We start from the raw sequence: 22,219 nt of genomic DNA, 5'->3' as shown, positions 1-22,219 counted from the left end.
CAGCTCAGTGATGTATGGGGATAAAATAATTGCTTATTCAGTCTCTTGTCCCCATACGATTTGCATTACTGTCAGCAGCGTAGCCCTTGTTCAGACGGGAAGATAAGCTGCTGACGACGATTATTTTTCGGCCTGCGTATCAGATACAATCAATTGCTCATTTGTTAGCCGCTCACAGGACTTTTTACTCAAGCTGATAAACGGCCAAACAAGGGTTCCTGTGAACACTTATTCTTGATCACAGGCTCATGTAATAGGCTCTTTCGCTAACTGGATCATGCAGGATTTATTGGCAATCTACTAATCTACTAGCTGTGGATAATGTTGTCCCCTCAATCTCACTAACCAAAATGATTGACATTACAGTTGTCAGGCCACCACTCAATCCTACATTGTGCTGAGATTTGGTGGGATAGCTGCATAATATTGCTTGTCATTGGCCAGTATAAGATGGTACCTAGGAAGTAAAATAGTTAACACCACCTCTTTTGTTTCCTATTAGGCTGCTCTGGCAGAAAGCAGTTTACCTTTGCTGAGTAACACAGGTTTGATAAACAATGCATCCACTGGCTTACTACAAGCGGTACATGAAGACCTCAATGGCGCACTGGATCATATTGACAGCAACGGAAACAGCAGTCCAGGCTGTTCTCCCCAACCACACATGTAAGTGTTATATTTCAAAATCACTCTTTATTTTACTTTTATTAAGGTATACAAAGTTGAGAGTCGCAGCTTTGCTGGTATCAGTCTATGACAAAATGAGTCCACCTTGATAATGAAAAAAAATTGCATGGCACATATATAGTAAGAGCTGATAATGAGCATCTTGACTAAAGTATGTTCATTGTAAAGTAAATATATTCAGTGTGAGAACATATTTACTACTGTACCCTCTGATCATTTGTATGTCATTGCATTATGGTGCTCTACTTCACAGACAGTAACACATTTTCTGCCTATATAACACATGACTTATTAAAGAAGCTCTTTGGGTAAGTTACTGTAAGCTACAGCAATCATTAAAATGTCACAAGGTTTCTATATTAGATCAGGTAGATTTCAATAACTCTGACCACAAATGATTGTTTTAAATAATAAAAAAAAAAATCTATGTTTGTTACATCCTTTTAACTGTAACCTTGATACAAGTCTGTCAGGTTTTACTTTAAACCAATTTGAAAGAGTCACCGAATGAATGCCAACATATAAAGGGATTTTCCAGGCTAAAAATATAGGTGACTAGAGATGGGCGAACCTCTCAGGTTTTCTTTCAGGTTCAGATAGGCTTGGTCCAAGATTTGTTTCAGGTCGACCAAGTTCGGTATGAACCAGACCTTTAGTTGGCAACCTATTTATCCAGTTTCTAGCTCTGTAAGACAAACATGGCTGAAGTTATGTCAAAGTGAAAGTCACATTATAATCTGGAGTCTCCCCAGACCCCATAGTATAATAGACAGAGACCCAGGGGAAGGGTATAAAAAAATTAAAAATACTCATACTCGATTCCTTTACCTCTTTTAGGTCTCCTTGCAAAGTCCAGCACTCTCTCTCCACCTCCTTGGTGATGTCATGTGCCATGGGTCACCACTGAGGCCTGTGATTATGTCATCCATATCACATTAGTGCAGATATGACACCCAGCACCCCATTGATCAGCTTCTGTCAGCAGGTGCTACACAGAACAGGAGACAGCCAGCTGTGATCTCTGTGTAGTGGCCAGACCAGATACTGCAGATAAGTTCCCTCTCATATGAATAGCACCTAAGCTGCAGTGACTTCAATTCACCACTACACAGAGAACAGTGCTTTCTGCTTCCTGCTCCATTTTCTATGTATCGGCTGCTGAGAACAGCTAATCTATGGGTTTTCTGGGTATCAGATCCCCACAGATCTGATATTAATATAACCTGTCTTTAGGATAGATCATCAAAATTTCTAGATATCCCATCCACACAAATACATGCAGCGGACATGCTACAATTTCCAAAACCGTTGTGGTTTTGGAAATTGCAGCATGTCATTGTACAAACAAAAATGTTGGTGATTTCCATATAGGTATAATTCAAGCAGAAGGTCCGCATAGGATTCCTCTGTGATACGAGGAAGGCAATGGACAGCGCTCAGGGTTACAGTACATTTTATTGGTTAAAACAGTACACAATGCCAAAACACCGCGTTATGGGCCCTCACGCCTTTTTTCAAGTGCATAAACTGGTTAAAAGAAACAAAATGCAATATTCAAATGTAACATATAACACAGAATACAAAGGATAAATAAAATCAATATTTCCAAAAACACAAACAAAATCAATAAATCCAAAAACCATTAACAAAAGCATATTGATTTTATTTGTGTTTTTGGAAATATTGATTTTATTTATCCTTTGTATTTTGTGTTATATGTCACATTTTAATATTGCATTTTGGGTTTTTTTAACCAGTTTATGCACTTGAAAAAGGGCGTGAGGGCCCAAAACGCGACCCCGAAACGTGACCCTGAGCACTGTCCATTGCCTTCTTCGTATCATTTCCATTCCCGGTTGGTCTCTGATTGGTGTCTTTGAGACGTGCTGCTCCCTCCATCTGTGTGTAATGCCTTTCACATGGTTGTGAACGGATCACAACCACATCAGGTGAAAGGCCATTTGGGTGATTATCATCATTATCTATTTGGATATCCTTATTTTGGGTTGTACAATTATCTACACTAGAAGTTTGCTCGGTGTCTATTCCTTTTTTGTTTCAAGTCTAGGTTTCCTCTGTGGACATTATGTGAAAAACATTGTGGGAAAAACCGCAATGCGTTTCCACTACAGTTTTCCCCGTAGCACTTTTTTGCTCTGGCCCGCTACGTGGGTTGTAGCCTAAATTGTGCATGTAACTTACCTAAAATAACGCCAACTACATTTATTTTATATAGTAAAGGGACTCTGTAGAACAGAATTAGGCTAAGTCCCCACACAGCACATTGTGTTTTTTTTCAGCAATATTTCTGTAGGTATAATTGACATGCTGCGATTGGTAGAAATGCAACAGTTTTTGAAATATCAGCATTTCCACTGCAGATTTTTTTCTGCAATGTGTGGAAAGGATTCGCCACTTTGCAGGTACTGCCCGGAAGATTTTACAGCAAAAGATGTGAGTTTTGGGCTTTTTGCACCTCACATGTCACTTTTCTGAAAGGTATCGATGTGATGGATGGGGATAAGCAGGGCCATGAGCACTCACAACCTGGCAGATTCGTTATAATTTACAGAAATTGGTAAAATTATAGTTCAGCTAGCTGGCATAGATTTACATATTTGGTGCAGAAAAGTCCAGAAATGTTCCTAATTTTTTAAGATACACACTGATACACAAGGAATCAAGACTGTTATAGAAAGTGCCAGTCCTGATAATAAACACCAGTTTGTAATTCTAAAATGATTTTGAAGACATAACAGAAGTAGGATGTATCACTATTCTAGCCACTATATAACAATGTATCTACTGCCAGACATATATCCCTACCAATTTGCATTTGTTCAGCTTTTAGAAACCATGCCATATTTTCTAGACCAATATAGTTAGTTATATAGAATATATACATTATTAGCCCAGTCTGTTTTAAAATAGTTGTAAATGTATAAAAGATATAATGCTAAAGGCTCTTTTCACACCTGTATCGGTTTATTCTATTATTCTGCTATATCATATGGACAGAAGAACGTACTGGCGGTGCGGTGCCAGATCCCTTATACCAACAGCACCTGACAGACCCCATTGACTATAATGGAGTCTCTCAGGTTCCTGTCATGGTGTCAATATTTTTTCCGGAAATAATCGTACGACATACTGCAATATTTTCCTGCCATTTATAACAAAATCTGCAACAAAGATTTCTAGCACAGCTTTCAAAGTGCAAAGGTAATACTAGAGTATTGAACATTGTAAAATATTACTGTAGGCATAAATATTGATCTCATTATAACATGATTGGTGCATTATTTTCTAAATAGGAGATATTGTATATTAGAGATGTTTTACTATCATAAGCAGGCGTTAATGATGAGTTAATGAAACGGGTAATAAACCGCTATACAGTTTCTGATCTTTAGAAGTAGACATAGACTCATTCCCTTCTGATATATTGTAGCTTATTCATTGCTGTATGTTTCATGATTCTAGCATTTAATCTTAAATGAAAACACCATAATACACACCATGTTTATTGTGCTTTACAAACCATACACAGGATCACATCAGATTTGCTAAAATCCCATGCGCAGGATATCTACATTTGATCCTGAAAAAGACACATTATATTTATTAACATCCTGCTGCTATAACTGTGAGGGATGCAAAAGCAGAAAATCCTCCTTATTGAGCCAATATCCATAAAAGTAGCCGGAATGTACATAGTCATTATCTGACTGATTATGATCTTCAAACCAGCTCTGAACTTGCACTAAATTAAGTGCATTGCCCTTTTATTAAAACCATAAAATACAACTTTAACTATTACCCACGGTTTACATAGAGCCTGGAAAAGTGTAACTTTTTCCCTGTCTTATAAATCAGCATAATTACATATTCAACTTTAATTACTGGTGTGTCTGTATTGGCAAGGTTTATATGTTATATTTTATGCAGAACTACGATTCCTATTAATATTTAGCAGCTAACTATATCATTAATTACTCTAAAATCTTTCCCCTACCATCTTTTTAATGGAGCAGAGAGAGTGGAATTATTAAAAATTGATGCATTGTGGATTTCAGAAATGTGTATGAAGCGTTGGAAATGCCTGGCCTTAATCAGTGATGTCAAATGTGGTACTTTCCTGTTTACTAAATTGTTCAACACGGACCTTGGAGATATTGTTTTAGGGCTTCATCCTAATAATGAGGTGGTGTATGATTTCTATTTAGGTAATTGCCTATGCCCAGCTCTTTATGGTTATTAGTCAATACTGTCTGGATGCTTAAAGCTATAGCGTGACATGTGTTTGCGTGGCTTTTTAGTTTTTTTTTAAATGGTCAAAATATGATAACAAATATTTTGTTATTTATTTTTGTTAGATAAACATATTTTTATATTTTATTACACAAAAAATATTTCACGAAGCAAGCACTGGAAACATTACTACAGCTACACAAACTTTAAAGGGAGGCTGTCACCAGGATGAAGCATATTAAACTAGTAAAACAGTTAGGCTGGGTTCACACTAGCGCCGGTGTCCAACAGCTAGTGAATGTAGCTAATGTCCGTGCAAGATTTTAGCAACAGACACTAGCTGTGACCGTTTACACTTTCCATTATTTTAAATGGGATATTATGTTGTGTCCGTGTGTGTCCGTTTACAACCATATCCGATTTTTCAAGCGGACAGCAAAATCCTACAGGACACAAGATAATATCCCATTTAAAATAATGGAAAGTGCACAGCTAGTGTCCATTGCTAAAATCTTGCACAGGCATTAACTACGGACACTAGCTGTCTGACACCGACGCTAGTGTGAACCCAGCCTTAGATAAGTCAGGATCACCTAACTGTAGTCCCTTATTCACATGAAAATTTGTGCCTCTGTTGTTGAGATATTAATTTTTTAAAATATGCAAAAGAGAGGTCTAAAGCATCAGAAGTGGTTCCTTTGCTTCAAACTGCTATACACAGGCCTGAACACAAGAACACAGGGCCAGGTAAAGTTTTAGCATAGCTCCCTGGCCCTGTCAGTCAAGTGAGTCGGACCTAACTATATTGCTGATTAAATATGCCCCACCCTTGTGACAGACTCCATTTAAGGTTGAAGCCTCATGGTACGGAAATGCAGCTTTTTTTGTAGTACATTTGGTTGCGTTTTTTTGATCCTAAATAGGTTTGAGCCGATCCTGACTTTTCAGGATCGATTTTAAAATCCGATTTTCGATCATTTTTCATTTGAACTCGATCCCAATTCCGATCCCAATGCAAGTCAATGGGATTTTTTTTATTAATTGGAGATCGGATTTTAAAAGCAATCCTATTTACTATACAGCATGGAATCTAACAATTGTTAGAATCCAGGCTGTGTAGTGAATCACTAAGTAGCCAGAGGATTTTTTTTAATCCTCTGGCTACTTAGTCCCCCCCTGGTGTCCACTTACCTCCAGAGATGGCTGCTCCACTGTTCTTCGCCTTGCTGCCGCTCCAGCTGCAGTCTTCTTCTCCTTTCGCTGCCCCCTCCCTGCCAGGTTAGGAGAGTGTGGGCGGGTTAGGAGAATGTGGGCGGGTACTGGGAGGGGAGACATCACGTCTTCAAGGCAAAGAAGGCTGGAGCGGCAGTGAGGCGAAGAGCAGCGGAGCAGCCATCTCTGGAGGTAAGTAGCTACTAGAGATGTTACTTTAGTCTCCCATTAGAATGAATGGAGGCAGCCGGCGCGCAGGGGGTTAAGGCTGTGTGCCAGCTGCTGCCATTCATTCCTATGGAACCGCAGCGGAGCCTTCACACTGAGTATACACTATATACTCATTGTGAAGGCATTGTGGGAAATACTACCGATCTTGATCCCACCTAAAAAGATCATGTTCGGAATTCCGATCGCGATCGTGAAATTTTCTCGATCGCCGATCGGAATCCGATTTTTTCCGAACACGATCGCTCAACCCTAATCCTAAGTAAAGAGTGGATTGAGCAGATGGCAGAAATATAGGAATTTCCTATACATTTCCCATTCCTTTTGTAGCAACTCCTAGGTTTGGCTCAAAAAAAGTAGCAAAATCTGCAACAAAAGAAGCTGCAACGTGAGGCCTCAACTTAAAACTTTTAGTGTACTTCCAGATAATTTTAGTTAGTCAAACCTTAAATAAACTTTCAAACAACTTTTCATTTCCAGTCAGCAATTGTTTCTTAAATTAATTTTGTTATATACTTTATTAACAAACTTTTCCTCCTTTCTGTGAAATCTTTGAAAATTTCCCTTGTTTCAGTATTGAGATCTATACCCAATGTACAGGCTTGTGTGTAATGAAAACAGTATGTATTTACAACTGATAAAAAAAAAAATGCTGAATTTCACACAAAGGAGCCAAAATGTGTTAATAAAGTATGTTACAAAATGTATTCATGATACAAATGCTGCCAAAAAAAAAATCTAAACTTGTTCTAAGTTCAGTTAACCAAATCTACCATTACAAAAGGTAGATGCAGTAATTTTACAGGAACCAGTACATACTGTAGCCTAGGTCTTTATGAGCTCCACTGGCAAACATCGATACTAGCACCCTATGGACTGGCAATGGGTAAAACATAGAATCCCTATAATAGAATAGAATACATGTAATATAAACTTAGATCCCGGATTAAAGACTACAGACGACAACGTGAACGCTATTACTTGTAATCCAAGAACAAAGTCTAATAATGCATTGCACATCCCAAGATCTCTGAAGGTATGTGATAATCCAGCATATGACTGCTGAAGCAGGATGCTAGACCATGCCTTTCTGCAGTCCTTTCTTTTATTAGTAAAATATCATTTCATCTGCAGAGATTAGATCACCCTGGGACTGACAGTAGGGTAAGGCATAAGGAAAATTGGTGGGTGGTGGTGGGACATTTAGGGATTGTGTAAGTTTTTTTTTTTTTTTTAGCATATATTGTTTTTCGTGTTACCTTCCTCATGTCTAAGCAGATTTAGTTGCTTAAACCACCACCTGAAATGAATGGATGAGTAGCTGTGTATGTAATAACATGTTAGGAGGCTATAGATGATTAAACTTGCCAAGTTTCATGGGCAGTAATACAAATGTATTGGGAGATTTGAGCTTTATCCGATTATAAATCAGCTTAACGCATTCAACCGGCCATTAACAAACAGTAAATTAAAATACGTAACTCATAACAAGTATAACAGTGTTGTTTCTGAGATTTTTCTATAGATAGTCCATAGGGAAATAGTTTTCTTACATCACATACCTAAGTCCCATTGGCTAATATTGTAACAGCATGCATAATATTGAAGAGGATCTACAATCCATTGTATGATCATGCATTTAACCTTCGCTATCTTAATGTAAGTCAGTCTCCATAATTCATTTATTATTACATTTGCACATGACAAACTAGATACATCGGGTATTACACCTCGTCGTAGACCATTAAATCCTTAAAATTAAAGATTTGTCTTCTGAAGGTGTCGTTAGATGTGTTAAATATTACAAAAGAAGTAATAAAACCTGGAGTAGAAGGAAGACTGATATAAGCTCTTGAGAGCATTTCACTCTAAAACAAGGAAAGTGATCAATTCCGAGAAAAGTTCTAGTTTCTGGAGCATTAGACTATGAACCATGCAGTGGCTTGCTTGAGGCATCCAACTCTGTGTTATTTTTCACTTTTAAGAGTTCTCATGGGCATGTTAATGCTTTCTTTGTGTATGAATTACTGAACAATAAAAATTTAAAGAGCAAACAAGGGGTAAGACTGTATGTATTGAAAACAAGTCTTTTTTCCAGAGTGGCTTAGACGATGTCTTATGTAAAGCATGTGTACTCATTTCTTATGCATAGCAAGCATATTGCTGCTATACGGCATGTACAAAAGGCAAAAATGCTTAGTATCCTTAATAAAAAATATTCTTCTTTCCATATCTCCAAGGGGTAAAACCTAATGTAAATAACTTATTTCACTAATTGCATCTCAGAATATGTTTGTAGGTGTGTTCATTGTTATAAATAAGTCTTATTTCCACAAACCTGGTGACTGAAAGGGAACTCTTGGAAAAAGTTGAAAATTCAGTTTTTTCCTGATAAAAAAAATCCCAGAGTTATACTTTATCCAATCCCGACTGCTCGGAAAATGTATTGGAATTTGAGGTGGCTTTATCATTGCCCCTACTTGTTCAAGTCCTGAACAGTAGTTGTCATAAGCTGCCATTGAACATGTATGGGAAATAACTGTGTGTGTGTGTGTTTGTGTGTGTGTGTGTGTGTGTGTGTATAGTTATAAGTTCCTGAACAGATAAAGTTCATCTTTTCACTGGCACTTCACACTTTACTGGAGCAGGACTCAATCTCATATCCTGGTTCCCAGGTTATGCTGAAAGGTGGCACAGGAGGTATAGATGGTAAGATCTGGTATACAGGATCCTTGAAACACTGAACTAGCTGATCATGGACCTACCTGTAACATAGTGGTTGTAGACAAAGTGAATTTCTTTCATAGTCTAAGAAAATAGGTCCTCTACAGAAGTAAACAGTAAAAAAATATAGTTTTTGACCTTTTTACTAGATTTTTATATAGTTCTATAGGCACAATGAAAATGTAAGCATTTATTTTAAATGCAAGAATCCGGAGTACAGTTTCATACATCTCATAGTCCGTAGCTCACAGACTTGTATGAAGACATAATATATATATATATATATATATATATATATATATATATATAGATATATATATATATATATATATATATATTAGGATTAAGTGTTTCTTTTAAGGGGATTTCCTAGACTTGAAACTTATCACTTACACGCAGTATAGGTGATCCCTGACTGTTTGGGAACCTCCACAGATCATGAGATAAGCGTTCAGAGACCCCAGATCCAGATTTGAATGGAGTGTTGGTTGTGCATGCATATTATGGTGATAGCGCATGGAACTGATGGAGAAAACGAAATACAGTACTCTGCTATTGTTATCAGTCCCACAGACATTAACTGGTACATGTGCAACCACTGTTCCATTCAAACAGGACTTGAGAGCCTCATTCTCACGATCAATAGGATTTCCAGGGATGACACCCCCAAGCTTCCTTTTCTTGTCACTTTACATATGTCCTCTGGATAAATAATGAGTTATGATTCAGGGATAATACCTTTAACTTTATATATATATTGTGGGGAAGTTAGCTTGGTAGAAGCAGTGGTGTGGACCCAAACAGTCAAGACAGGGACACAAAATATGAAGCAAACTGGTTTATTTAGAAAAAACAGTAAAATAAATGAACCTTAACTTCAGGCACAAAATGAGCAAAACAAAATACAGTCTTAACTTCAGGCAAAAACAAAATAAATACCTGCTCGTCTGAGCCACTAGCTAAACAGAACTGATAACCTAACTATACATGTGGCTTAGTTCCAGCCACACGAGCAAAACAAGTGCAATATTGTCTCAATGGACTTAGTGATACAGGATAGAACCATATACCTCCTTCCACCTCATGGAACTACACTGCAAAGAGCTGCATCCTTTTATGGGTCAGTATTGAGCCAAGGATCTACACCTGGGGTGAGGCCTACTCCAGATCTGCCCTGGACTACACATATGTCAGAAACATGGGGCTGATATATCTGGACTCCAGCATTCTGCCTGTCACCTTCTCACAATAGCTTCATGTTACACCATAAACAAATGCATCCTCAGGGCTCATTTCTTGGGATAATCTAAAGAAAGATGATGCATGAAACGAAGATGCTCATTTTCACTGTATGAGAAAACAGCCCAAACTGCTTTTCTTCCTAAAATAATAATTACAATATGTTGTAGAAATGTCACAGAACATAACTAGACATGAAAGTATTAAAGCTGCTTGGCTGTGTGCTTGTATTTGCTTGTAAGCACTAGCTTGTTGGCTTGGAAAGACATCTTGTACATAAAAGCATGTAAACTGTTGTCTCTTGAGTCTCTACATCTGTTAGTGTAGACAGGCTGTACTGTATATCCGTATATTTAACAGACAGACGATAATGGCAGTGGCAGCACTCGAACTATGCAGTGGGGACCGCAGTAGTGTCATTACACTACACTTTCAACAATTTAAAAGCAGTTGAATAGTCATCTTTCCTGATGACATGTGACAAGGCAGAAACCGCTGAATGCATATATCACTCTTAGAGTCGTATGTAGCTCGGCATTGAGTAGATGCAGTTTTACCAGGGGAGGAAGTGATCAATCTATGGAAAATGCAGTACAATTCTGCAGTGCTAAGTGGTAAAATAAGAAGTCAAGACCATATGTGAATGATTAGAAAACAAGATAAAGTTCCTGTTCGCTGTAAGTCCCATTTGAAGAGCATGTGTTGATATATTTTACATTATTTTTCTTTTTATATTGTATATTTTCACTTACTGCCACTGACATATACCCACTGCTGTCTGATTTAGACAGCTTAACTACAGGTTTACGTTTGACAATAAAGACTGAAACTGATATGTTACAAACAAAATTGTTTAGAGCTCTTGATATAATTTCCTACTATCACAGGAGTCATCTATGGAATGAAAGGTTATTGTTTAATTATGAATCTGTTTTTTTGGCTAGAAACACTATCTTAAATGTAAAGATATGGTAAGCATTATGCCATTCAGAAAGAAACTATTCCAAGTAGTAATGGAGACCTTGCCTGGAAAATCTTATATATTAAAGCACAGCTGAAAAGAACATGATTAATAATGAAATGCAAATAATTTGCAAATCAATTGCTGTACATTCACATCAGCAATACTGAGCTCTAAAAGTAGATGACTTGTATGGAGTGAATGTAAAAATAGTATAAATGCATGCTGGTATGGTTACATTGGCAATACTTATTACTGTATGTGTTTGTGTTTGGTCATCCATATAAAACTAACATCATTTCTTACCCTCTAATATACCATATGACAACAGTCTTTTTATTCCAAGCTGAGGTTCCTTCTTCAGGGACTTGTCTCACGAAAACAAACCATCTTAATATACCTTTGAGTAAAGCAGAGCATCACTTATTTTCAGGACAAAAGGAACAAAATTTTTTAAAGGAATTGTAAAAAAATAAATAAAAATTCTAATATCTACTTCTGTGTTAAATCCCTCAACACTCCAGCACTGTTCCTCCAGTGGCCCCTGTCAAGTCATTGGTTTATTTTGCTGCAGTGATCATACTGTATGTCATATATCCACATACTGCTGCCAGCCACTGAGCTCAGCAGTCTTGTGCCTTGTATAAAGGCATTATTACTGAGGACAATGATTGACTTATTTAATGCACTGCACAAGACTGCTGAAGCAATGTAAGTAAGGTCCACTCATTTTTGGGACTAAAGGAACAAAGGTTTTTTAAGGAATTGTAAAAAAAAAAAATCTAATAATTACTTATGTGTTAGATCCCTCAACACTGCACAAGACTGCTGTAGCAATGTAAGCAAAAAAAAAAAACAACAAAAAACAGTGGAGACAAAATATTACACCTCTTGTGCACTAACCTCTGTATGGACATCTAGTCACAGGATACATTTTGAGACTATAATAATACTGACGGTTGTAGATCTTTGAGCAGGACAGGTCAACATCTTTGCTGCTATATTATATATAGTAATAACTTTAGTGACTCCAGTGTAGACGTGCAGGCTTAGGAATCTTCTAACTAGCATAATCTTGTTTCTTTATTTTCTCCTGCTGACAATCATTATTTATTTTCTCACATAAAATGACATTGGATTTTTTTTTTTTTTTAAATTACCATCTTAGATGACCCAGATATGTTTTTAATTGCTTCACATGTTCTCATTGTAAAATGGTGTTGATATTCTTTTGGTTGGCAGTCTCTGCTGATTCAAATGATTTTTGTTCTTTTTTTTCCCTTTCACAATGTTTGACATTTGTCCATCCTAACACTTTCTTTTTTTTATTCTTTTGAGAAAAAGATGAAGTATTATGAGACTTAGATGAGCTGGTTGTGTGAGATAATGCTTTCTATTGCCACCACTATGATTGCTTTGAATTGCTTCTCAATGCTCATAAGGCTATCCCTCCCATATCTTTATGTGAAAGCAATCAAATAGTAGTATGATATGCAATTGTGAAAACAATGTTGTCCCTTACGCTCTGTGTATTTGCAAGCAACGTTTCTGGATTTTATTACTGCTCTTACATTATTGCAGACTATTGGGATTACATATATATATTAATTGATTAATAGGTTATGATGAAAATAAACCCAGATCCCAGCTAATTTGTGCAGACTTTTGTTAAAAAAAAAAAAAAAAAAAAAAGGATGGGCTTTGTCATCTAAGAGTTAAGGTCTATAAACATGTATACAGTATGTCTATAGTATATAGTATGTCTATGTATATAGTATGTCATTAGTGCAAATTATTTTATTGGCCATAGACAACACTTTATTATGCTGTATCTAAGAGGTTAAACACAAAGCGTCCTGCCTTTATGATCATTACATACTCATGCACTCTGTATATTAATTTAATGATATTTATGAATATTCAGCCTTTACCATCCAGTGGGACACATGCTTCTAAGCACTCTTCACTCGTGGTGTGAATAGAGCCTTACCCTTTCTAAGATATGCTTGTATTAAATAAATAGTCACATTTTCCCCTGGAATTTAAGGTCCATCTGACTGGTTGAGATGACTCAGCTAGATAATGCATTCTACAGTAAATATGACACTTAGCTTGGTAACGCATATGCAAATAAGACCAGTCCCAATAATTGGTATAGAATTCACAAAACAATAACAAGCAGAACAAAATATGAGACATGTGCATGCTCTCTTTCCTACGTTTTTACCATATTCAGTTTTACTGCTGTACTGAACCTCTCATCCAGTCATCGAATTTAGCAGAAAAGTTAGGATATGAAGTATTAAATATGGCAGGCTATAAATGTGACTACTTTTCTAGTGCATCAATATGAACCTTTGCATGCCGGAAAGAGCAACTGACATGTAATTCCACGTTGTGTACATTTTTTAAAGATAGAGCTATGTGTCGGCAAGATTTTCATGGGAAGAATATGCAAATCTGACTTCCATGATGTAATTAGGATGTCAGTGCCTCAAGTATGCACACCAATAGAGGGCGCTGACTGAGAATGTGCAAGTCTAACTTCTATGATGTAATTAAGAAGACAGAGTCTCAGTCGAACACACCTATAGAGGGCGCTCCCTTTAACATCATGCTGACCTTCTCAGAGGCCTTTGTTTGCAATGATGTTGGGATTATACCAGATACAGTCTTCTCAGCCAAGGACAGCCGTTTCAACATCATTGCAAACAAAGGCCTCTGAGAAGGTCAACATGATGGTGGTCTCTCCCTATGTAGTGATGATATCCCCTTAACCCTGCAAGATTTTCAGTCAAAGAAATACATTATATAGGCCTGCTTGAACCTTGCAGTGTGATGTGTTGTGTCATCACATATTTTGTACTGAAGCAACCAGCCCTTATGTAGTAATGAAGGGGATTTAAGAACCCATAACAAGGCGGGTTCAATAATGCAATTTGTTCTTCTTTTCCTCATTTATGTCAAAGAAACAAATGTAACAGTAAAAATTTACATTCACAACTATTTAATCGTTTTGGGTTTCTTTTTATACAACATAACCATGTCTAGGATTTTTGTGATAATATGCCACCAGAATAAAATCTGCTATGGTTCGTCCATTTAGTACAGATTTGTAGCATACATTTTGTTGGCCATGAACTGGGTTACTTCTATAATGTAATCATTGGTTGCTTATAAAAACCCTTTAGATCTGTGGGATAGATTATAAATGCCGGAAAAATTGAAAAAGTTAAACAAAGCCTAAGATTACTCAGTCATTGTGTTATAGTGAAATATATATATATATATATATATATATATATATATATATATATATATATATATATGATCATTTACTACAGTTGTTGAGCAGATCTAGAGGAATCTCTATTTTAATATATGTTAAACACTTTAGCCTAATCCATTAGAACATTTTGTATTGAAGCCATCCATCGTACATCTCCACGTCTACATACATACTCTGTGTTTTCTAAAGTTTTTGATACAAACAGCTTCAGAGTTCCATACCTTGTCTCTTAGAGTCATTCCAATTTTCTTTTCTGTCTTTGACATTCACTGTTTCTTACTTTTCTTAGTTTGGGTCATAGCTATTGCTGTATCTTTTCCTTTTACATTGTTCCAGTCCCCTGTTGTTGCACTTTCAGATCATTCAAGTTCCTTGTCACTCCTCTTGACAAAAGGATCATTCCAGTCCCCTGTCATTCCACTTTGAGATTGTTCCAGTGCCTACAACGGTGAGCTTATTATGCTTTAATGTGATTATGGGGTAGGAGGGAATTAATAATAGTGGCAAATTAATCAGGGCTTTACAAAATAATGTTTTGCATGTGCAGAAAATACGATTTTGTTTGAGCTTTAAAATGAAGTGATCACAATTGCCTATAGAGTTCAACACAATATGCTGTACTGTAAATATATTTAATACACCATGTAGCCATTGTCATAGGCAGTGCTGCGGAAAACATTTTATCAATGTTATTAATGGAGGATTCTGTTCTCTAACAGCTGAAATTTATAGCCTATGTCATCCAATGTAAAATGAATTAATCAACCATTGTTTTGTGTGTACTGTAAGCTTCATTTATTTCAGGTTGATCATTCATACTCCTCATTCTGTGAATTTTTATATTGTTATGTGCTGTAATGTTGTCGTGGGATGTCTGGTTGTGTAGGATCAGCTACTTGGGCTGTTTTTCATCTACAGTTCTCATCTTACCCATGGAATGTTATATATTCACTGATACTTAGCTCCCATTAGGGTTTCAACATGCAGTTATTAATCCTGAGCACAAGACACTAAAGAAAATTCAAGCAAATGAGCAAGTAGGAAGTACATCACTCATCGCCCCTTAGTAAGCAGAGACATAGGCAAGAACCTGCCAGGTTTGGTGCAAATGATTTACAAAATTTAGAGCTCATGAGATTTCAGCCATAAGACTTGAGGACTTTTTTTAAGGGGTTGTCCATTTTCAGACCAATATTAATAGACAAATGAAAAGTGTGATTAATACATAGATGTCTGATTACTGTGCTGAGACTGAAACGAACTGTACACTTGTGAGTCCATCACATGACCATGGACTGTACATCACATGACCATGGACTAATTTTATGCACTGGGAGTAAGTAGGATCCATGACAGCAAGCAGAGATCTAGAATACTGTAAGGAATTGATACAGAAAATATATTGTAAAATTGTATAACTTTTTATCACACAAACAATAATATTTTTCTCTTAATGTTGGTCTGAAACTGGACATCTCCCTTTAAGGATAGAAACATAGAAATTGGTACCCAGACATAGATGAGAGGTTTGGGAATACAAGAATATTGCACAGCGATACTTGGTGGATAAGCGTCCTGTCATTGTATTTTGATCCAAATTAGAATGAAATGTATATATAGTGTTGGTATGCCACTTTCTTCTTCTTTTTTTTTTTTTTTTTTTTTTTTTTTTTGCAACTGTCAGCGTTTGAATTCATAATTGGGGTTAAAAAGGGCAAAAACTACTCATGAATAGGTTGGAGGGAAAGTATTGCTTACTTTCCAAGGTAGTAGATGTGACCCTGAATGAAACACATCAGTTTTATCTACTGAATGTATCGCTTATCATAGTAATTCAATTTGTAATGGGTACACACGTTGTACGCACCTGTTCACATTATGCAATATAAATAAGCAAGCAGGCTAATGTGACCCCACTTTATCTAAGATTATATGCATACACTGTCAAGATAGTTTTCATACAGTACAAAGCATGCTTATTTTCCATTACTTCTAGCATTGTATTTACACTGTATGTTCATGGGCAAACCCTTTACTATGAGGTCATTGGATTCATATATTTCTTTTATATAGTAACATACCAATTTATGGTTAGGAATAAATAGGCAGTAACAAGTGTTTGTAGTTACACAAGAAAGCCACACTTGCCTTCATATAGTGCCATGTGTCTGCAGTTATTCCCACTTTAGAAATTGTTACACAGAAAACTCCAGCCTTACTCTGCATTTATTTCAGATTTTCACATAACGCTATATGTTGCAATTATTGGAAATCTAAACTTTGTGAAATGTTTTCATATTGTAGCCAGATATTTATGAGGTGTAATTTTATACTGCATAATGTAGGACTTCAATCCCGGGATTTGGGTAAATACCTTTGCATCTGACATCATGGGAACAACATTTCCTGGATATCCATGTTATGGCTATATTCTTTATTTTTCTAAATCTAGTAGTAAATCTGACAAACTTTTCATTTTAGAGAGTTTTCTGATGTTTTCTTTTTTTCTGCCTAAGGCTAGGTCAGAATTGTCTGAATCCATTTACCTTGTGATCCCTAACAGCTGTCAGATCGAAATAATATTTTAAAAAGTTAACATTGTTTGATTTAAAACCCAGTCATACAGGAAAAAGGCATGTGCCTGGGATTATAGAAGTGTGACTATGTACATTATCATCATGCATATTCTTAAAAGCGCCTTTGTTTTATATTCTGCTTCCTCTCTATCTATGGAATGCTTATTGCAAAATCATATATTGTCTTATGGGGTTATTTAAGAATGTATTATATATTGTTATTGACTGCTAACCTACATCTTACACCTCTGGACCTAATATACACAGACCATGAAAAAACAATCCAAATCTGTTTAGAATTAATAGTCTATAGTTCTGACTGTTAAATAAAGTTTGCAGAAAATATACAGCTATTCTAGTATTTTCTGAGAACAAAAGCTCTTTCTCTCAAAAACCCGATATACTTGTTCCATTTTATGTTTTTTCATAATGTAATTCTTGCGGATAATCCCATGCTTTCACTACACCTATACAATTTTATGCTGTATTTTATTTATTGTGGTTGCGTTTAAGACAAAGGCTGGCTTTTTGTCAAAATTCTGTCTCTTGGCAAGCGCATAGTTTAAGAAGTGTATTTTTTCTAAACTCTACCTGCACATAATTTTTGGCTTGGTTTCTATGTTTGAGACCAGGGTTCCATGATGGGAGAAAGCAGCATTTTGGCCAGGGTGGAAACACTGCAGCAAAAAATTCTGCCTTTTACATTACCTGCAAAGTGGATGGGAGTCTGGCTAATCCCATCCACACATTGCAGAAAAAAATCTGCTGCGGAAATGCTGAGATTTCAAAAACAAAACAAATGAAGCAGCTTTCCTAAAAACAACATGATTCTGTGATAAATGATACAAAATGATAGGTTAATTTATTCTACACTAGTAGAATACCCGCGGCTTCGCGTGCGGAAAATATGTTAAATTATTGGTTATGCTAAAGTAAAATTTTCAGTGTCAAACTAAAATTGACATTTTGAGAGCGCTACAGTAAATCTTTTTTTCCCACTTTTATTATTTTGGCATTTTACTAATTTGTCGTAACATTGATGTGAACAACTTTTTTTTTTTCATTTCAACTTTTTATAGATTTTATATATTCAATACATATTATGTAGTATAAACTATTACAACTATTTTTTGAACTATTTTTTTTTTATCAAAAATGAAAATTTATGCCCCTTACACAAACATGTAAAACATTTACACCAGGGGTGTAATTACTGGGGTAGCAGCAGTAGCTGCTGCCACAGTGCCTGGGACATTAGGGGGCCCGGTGACAGCTTCTACCGCTGCAGGTTTTTTTTTGGTTTTTTTTATAGGCCGTTACTGGCTGGATTTACTCCAGACAGTAACGGGCCCTATTTACTTACCGATCCTGGCAGCGGCTACTATGGGGTATAATACTGTGTGCAGTGGCCACTATGGGGTATAATAGTGTTGGCGAGTCGGTCAGGGTCTTCAACTTCGGAGGGGACCCATGTCAAAAGTTTACCACGGGGCCCCGCCATTCCTAGTTATGCCACTGATTTACACTCATTTAACAACATAGTGCAACCCTCCCCCCCCCCCTCCAGTGTAATTTATAAGTAGTTCACAGACAAAAGAGTAAAATTGGTTTACAGTTATACAACTATCTATTGTAGGGCTTCAGTGATGAAAGCTCCCTGTATAGTCAGCAATAATGACAATCTTACTATGAAGTAGTTTTCACCTGACCAATATTGCTGCTAAGTAAGGCTGCTTGCACACTACTGTAACACTATAGTCTACGGATCGTGGATTCTACATCTCCATATACTTCTATGGAGCCTGCAAAATTCACAGCTTTATGCACAAGGAAGTCTATGGAACCGACAAATCCATGGCCCGGAGGCCTGTAATTAATACTGTATTGTGCAAGCAGCCACTAAAGATACCAGACATGTTTTGTCTGTGCATGCGTGTGTGTACATGTGTTTGATCCATGTGTATGTATGCGTGTGTGCATGCATGTGTTTATGATTCATGTATATGTATGTGTGTGTGTATGCACGTGCGTGTGATCCATGTGTATGTATGTGGGTGTGCATGCACGTGTGTATGGTCCATGTATATGTATGCGTATTTATGTGTGTGTGCGCGGGCGTGTGTGATCCATGTGTATGTATTCGGGTGTGCATGCACATGTGTAGTCCGTGTATATGTGTGTGTGCATGCGCACGTGTATGTGTGTGTGCATGTGTGTGATCCATGTGTATGTATACATCTTTGGTCAGTGTATATATATATGCATGTGTGTGCACTTGTGTGTGTGCACACGTGTGATCCATGTGTATGTATGCGTGTGTGCATGCATGTGTGTGGTCCGTGTATATGTATGCGTGTATGTGTGCATGTATGTGTGTGTATGCATGTCTGATCCATGTGTATGTATGTGGGTGTGCATGCACATGTGTAGTCCATGTATATGTGTGTGTGCAAGCTTGTGATCCATGTGCATGTATGCAGGTGTGCATGCGCATGTATAGTCCGTGTATATGTGTGTGTGCATGCGTGTGATCCATGTGTATGTATACGTGTGTGGTCAGTGTATTTGTATGCATGTGCACGTGCGTGTGTGTATTTGTGTGTGTGCACACGTGTTATCCATGTATATGTATGCATACGTGCATGCATGTTTCTGGTCCGTGTATATGTATGCCTGTATATGTGTATGTGATCCATGTGTTTCTGCGTGCACAGAGCAAGTGGCCGTGTCTGCAATGGTTGTCCGTCTGTGTAGTGTGCATCCATCTGAGTGTCTTTGCGTGTGTTTGTGGTCCATGCGTGTGTGTGTGTATGTGTGTGTGTGGTATTTGTGGGGTGGTGTTGGTGTTGTGTGTGTCTAGAGTGGTCTGGTGGTGTGTTGTGGCATTTGTGTGGTGTTGTGCTTGTGGGTTGGTGTATGTGTGATGTCTGTGTGATGTTTATATGGTGTTTGTGAAATGTCTGTGTGTTGTGTGTGGTGGTGCGGCCCCTTTAGCAGCGACTCTTTGGCACTGTCGCTATAATCCATCCCTGTCAGTCACAACTGTTGTTTTCCCCTCAGCGCTTTCACTTTCACTTTTCCCCATTATGTGCATAGGGCCTACATTTAGGGGCCCCAATCTCATGATGGGGGGACACTAGCAAGATGTAACGTGCACAGTATTCTGCTCCTGTGGGTGGAGAGGGGGCGTGCCAAATTTCAGTCAAATCGGGCGCGAACTGTGGATTTGTATAGAGCAGACTACTACAGAATTTGATTTTTTTATATATAGATTTTATATATACTGCCACCTAGAGGGCTATATCAATTGCAGCCTTTCTGTTAGTGTGAACCTAGTGTTCGCTTCTTAAAAATGGGACTCCTTATCCAAATTGGAGAATATTTGCATATATATTGTTGGTATCCTATACATATTCCACCAATGTCTATGCCAGTTATAATAGAGGGACGTCACCTGTTTAGAACCTTCATTTATAAACAAGACATGAGATCTCCTACAAAGAGCAGGTCCTGCTCCACTAGGCCTGGCACATCCAATTTCTTTTTGTTTTTTTCCTATGGGCAACCCATTTATTTAAATTGGAACTCGGTCTATAATGTTTCTTAGGTGGTTCTGTATAGGAATTGCACACTTGCTTCTTAGATCTACAGATTACTGAGTTTCAATGATAAAGGGTCGCTATGAACACAACCCTTTTCAGTAGTATACGTCTGCTAAGAGGGCCATAATCCCTTCTGTTATTGGTATACTGTAATTGCTCAAGGTGTTAATTACTTTCCTGTTGCATACAACATTGCTATTTTAGCGATTCCCTAATACCTTTTCCAATGTATTACTTGTTAGAAATGACTATGATTTTAAATATAAATAAATCTTAATATACTTATTTCAAATGTTTATATTCCTTTGTACAATTTGATCCACTAGTTATGATTATTTCTAATGGGAAATGCTTGGCTGCTTCTAAGACTAGTTATATTTAAAGTGTAAAAGAAAGTCAAAAAGCACTTGCTGTACACTATAACACTTAAGGCGGGTTGACATCTGTCCCCCAGTCTCCGCTTTCAAGTTTCCCTCTTCTGCCCGAGAAACTGGCAGTCACTTTTCAAACTCATTCATTTGAATGGGTATGCAAAGTGTCCGCCTGTGAGCGTCTTCTGGTCTCCGCGTCAAAACTTTTTTTTTTTTTTTTTTTAACTGGACACAAAGTCGGACATGCAGGACTTTTGTGTCCAGTTAAAAAAAAACAAAAACACGTTTTGCCGCGGAGACCACAAAACGCTCACAGGCACTCACGGGCGGACACTGTCAGATTTCCATCTCCTATCTGCAGAAGATGGAAACCTGAAAGCAGAGACCGGGGTGCAGATGGGAACCTGCCCTTAGCTGGATGGATTAAGTCCTCAGATAGCAGTCCCGAACAAACCAAAAGAGTAACAGCACCAGGACTTCTAGAAAATACTGGTTTATCCATCATATAGTGAGTGCACTGCAAAACCTTTCTCAACCTTGGTGAATTGAGACATTTCTTACTATTTGATGCTTATACCAGCTTTTTCTACAATCCCTTGTGTTGTTAATCTTTTGGTTTATTCTGTATATAAAGTATATAGTACATTAGTGCAGTAGTTGCTATTAATTTCCTAATTCTATAATACAATTATTATTATTATAAATTGATATTTCAGCCAGTGGAAGCGTATCATAGTTCACATGGTGACTATTACAAGCTGCCATGTTGTATTTGCATCTCTTGAATACCATGTGTTACTATCAAAGTGATTACCATCTTTAAACAATTCCATTTTTTTTTATTTTTTTTTCTAGCTCTGTTTCATGAGCTGTCATGCTAACAATATTTATTCAGCTAGTTGACTTCATGGGTGGATATGTCTGTATTCTAAAGGGAGGTTTGCAAAATAGATTTTTGTATCCACAAATGTATTTTATGTATATGTATGTAATAGACATGTACATCTAAGTCAGTGTTTTGACACTTTGCTCTAGATAAAGATGCTGATTTTCTGTATTATTCAGTAGCTCCGGCTGCC

The 22,219-nt window shown here is 37.1% G+C and overlaps 1 protein-coding gene across 12 annotated transcripts in view; it reads left to right on the top strand.

The window, feature by feature from the left end:
• Positions 1-22,219, top strand: part of FOXP2 (forkhead box P2) — a 198,860-nt gene that overhangs the window by 164,570 nt on the left and 12,071 nt on the right. For 9 of the 12 annotated variants that reach the window (XM_075274240.1, XM_075274245.1, XM_075274244.1 and 6 more), the window contains 2 exons: positions 503-666; positions 14,950-15,039. In XM_075274240.1, coding sequence (XP_075130341.1) covers positions 503-666; positions 14,950-15,039 — 254 coding nt within the window. The remainder of the gene's footprint in view (positions 1-502; positions 667-14,949; positions 15,040-22,219) is intronic. The other 3 variants (XM_075274248.1, XM_075274247.1, XM_075274246.1) reach the window with 1 other exon arrangement.

The sequence above is a fragment of the Leptodactylus fuscus genome, chromosome 5 (assembly GCF_031893055.1).
Source record: "Leptodactylus fuscus isolate aLepFus1 chromosome 5, aLepFus1.hap2, whole genome shotgun sequence".
In the NCBI taxonomy this organism is placed as follows: Eukaryota; Metazoa; Chordata; class Amphibia; order Anura; family Leptodactylidae; genus Leptodactylus; species Leptodactylus fuscus.
This window is presented reverse-complemented; position numbering and strand designations above follow the sequence as displayed.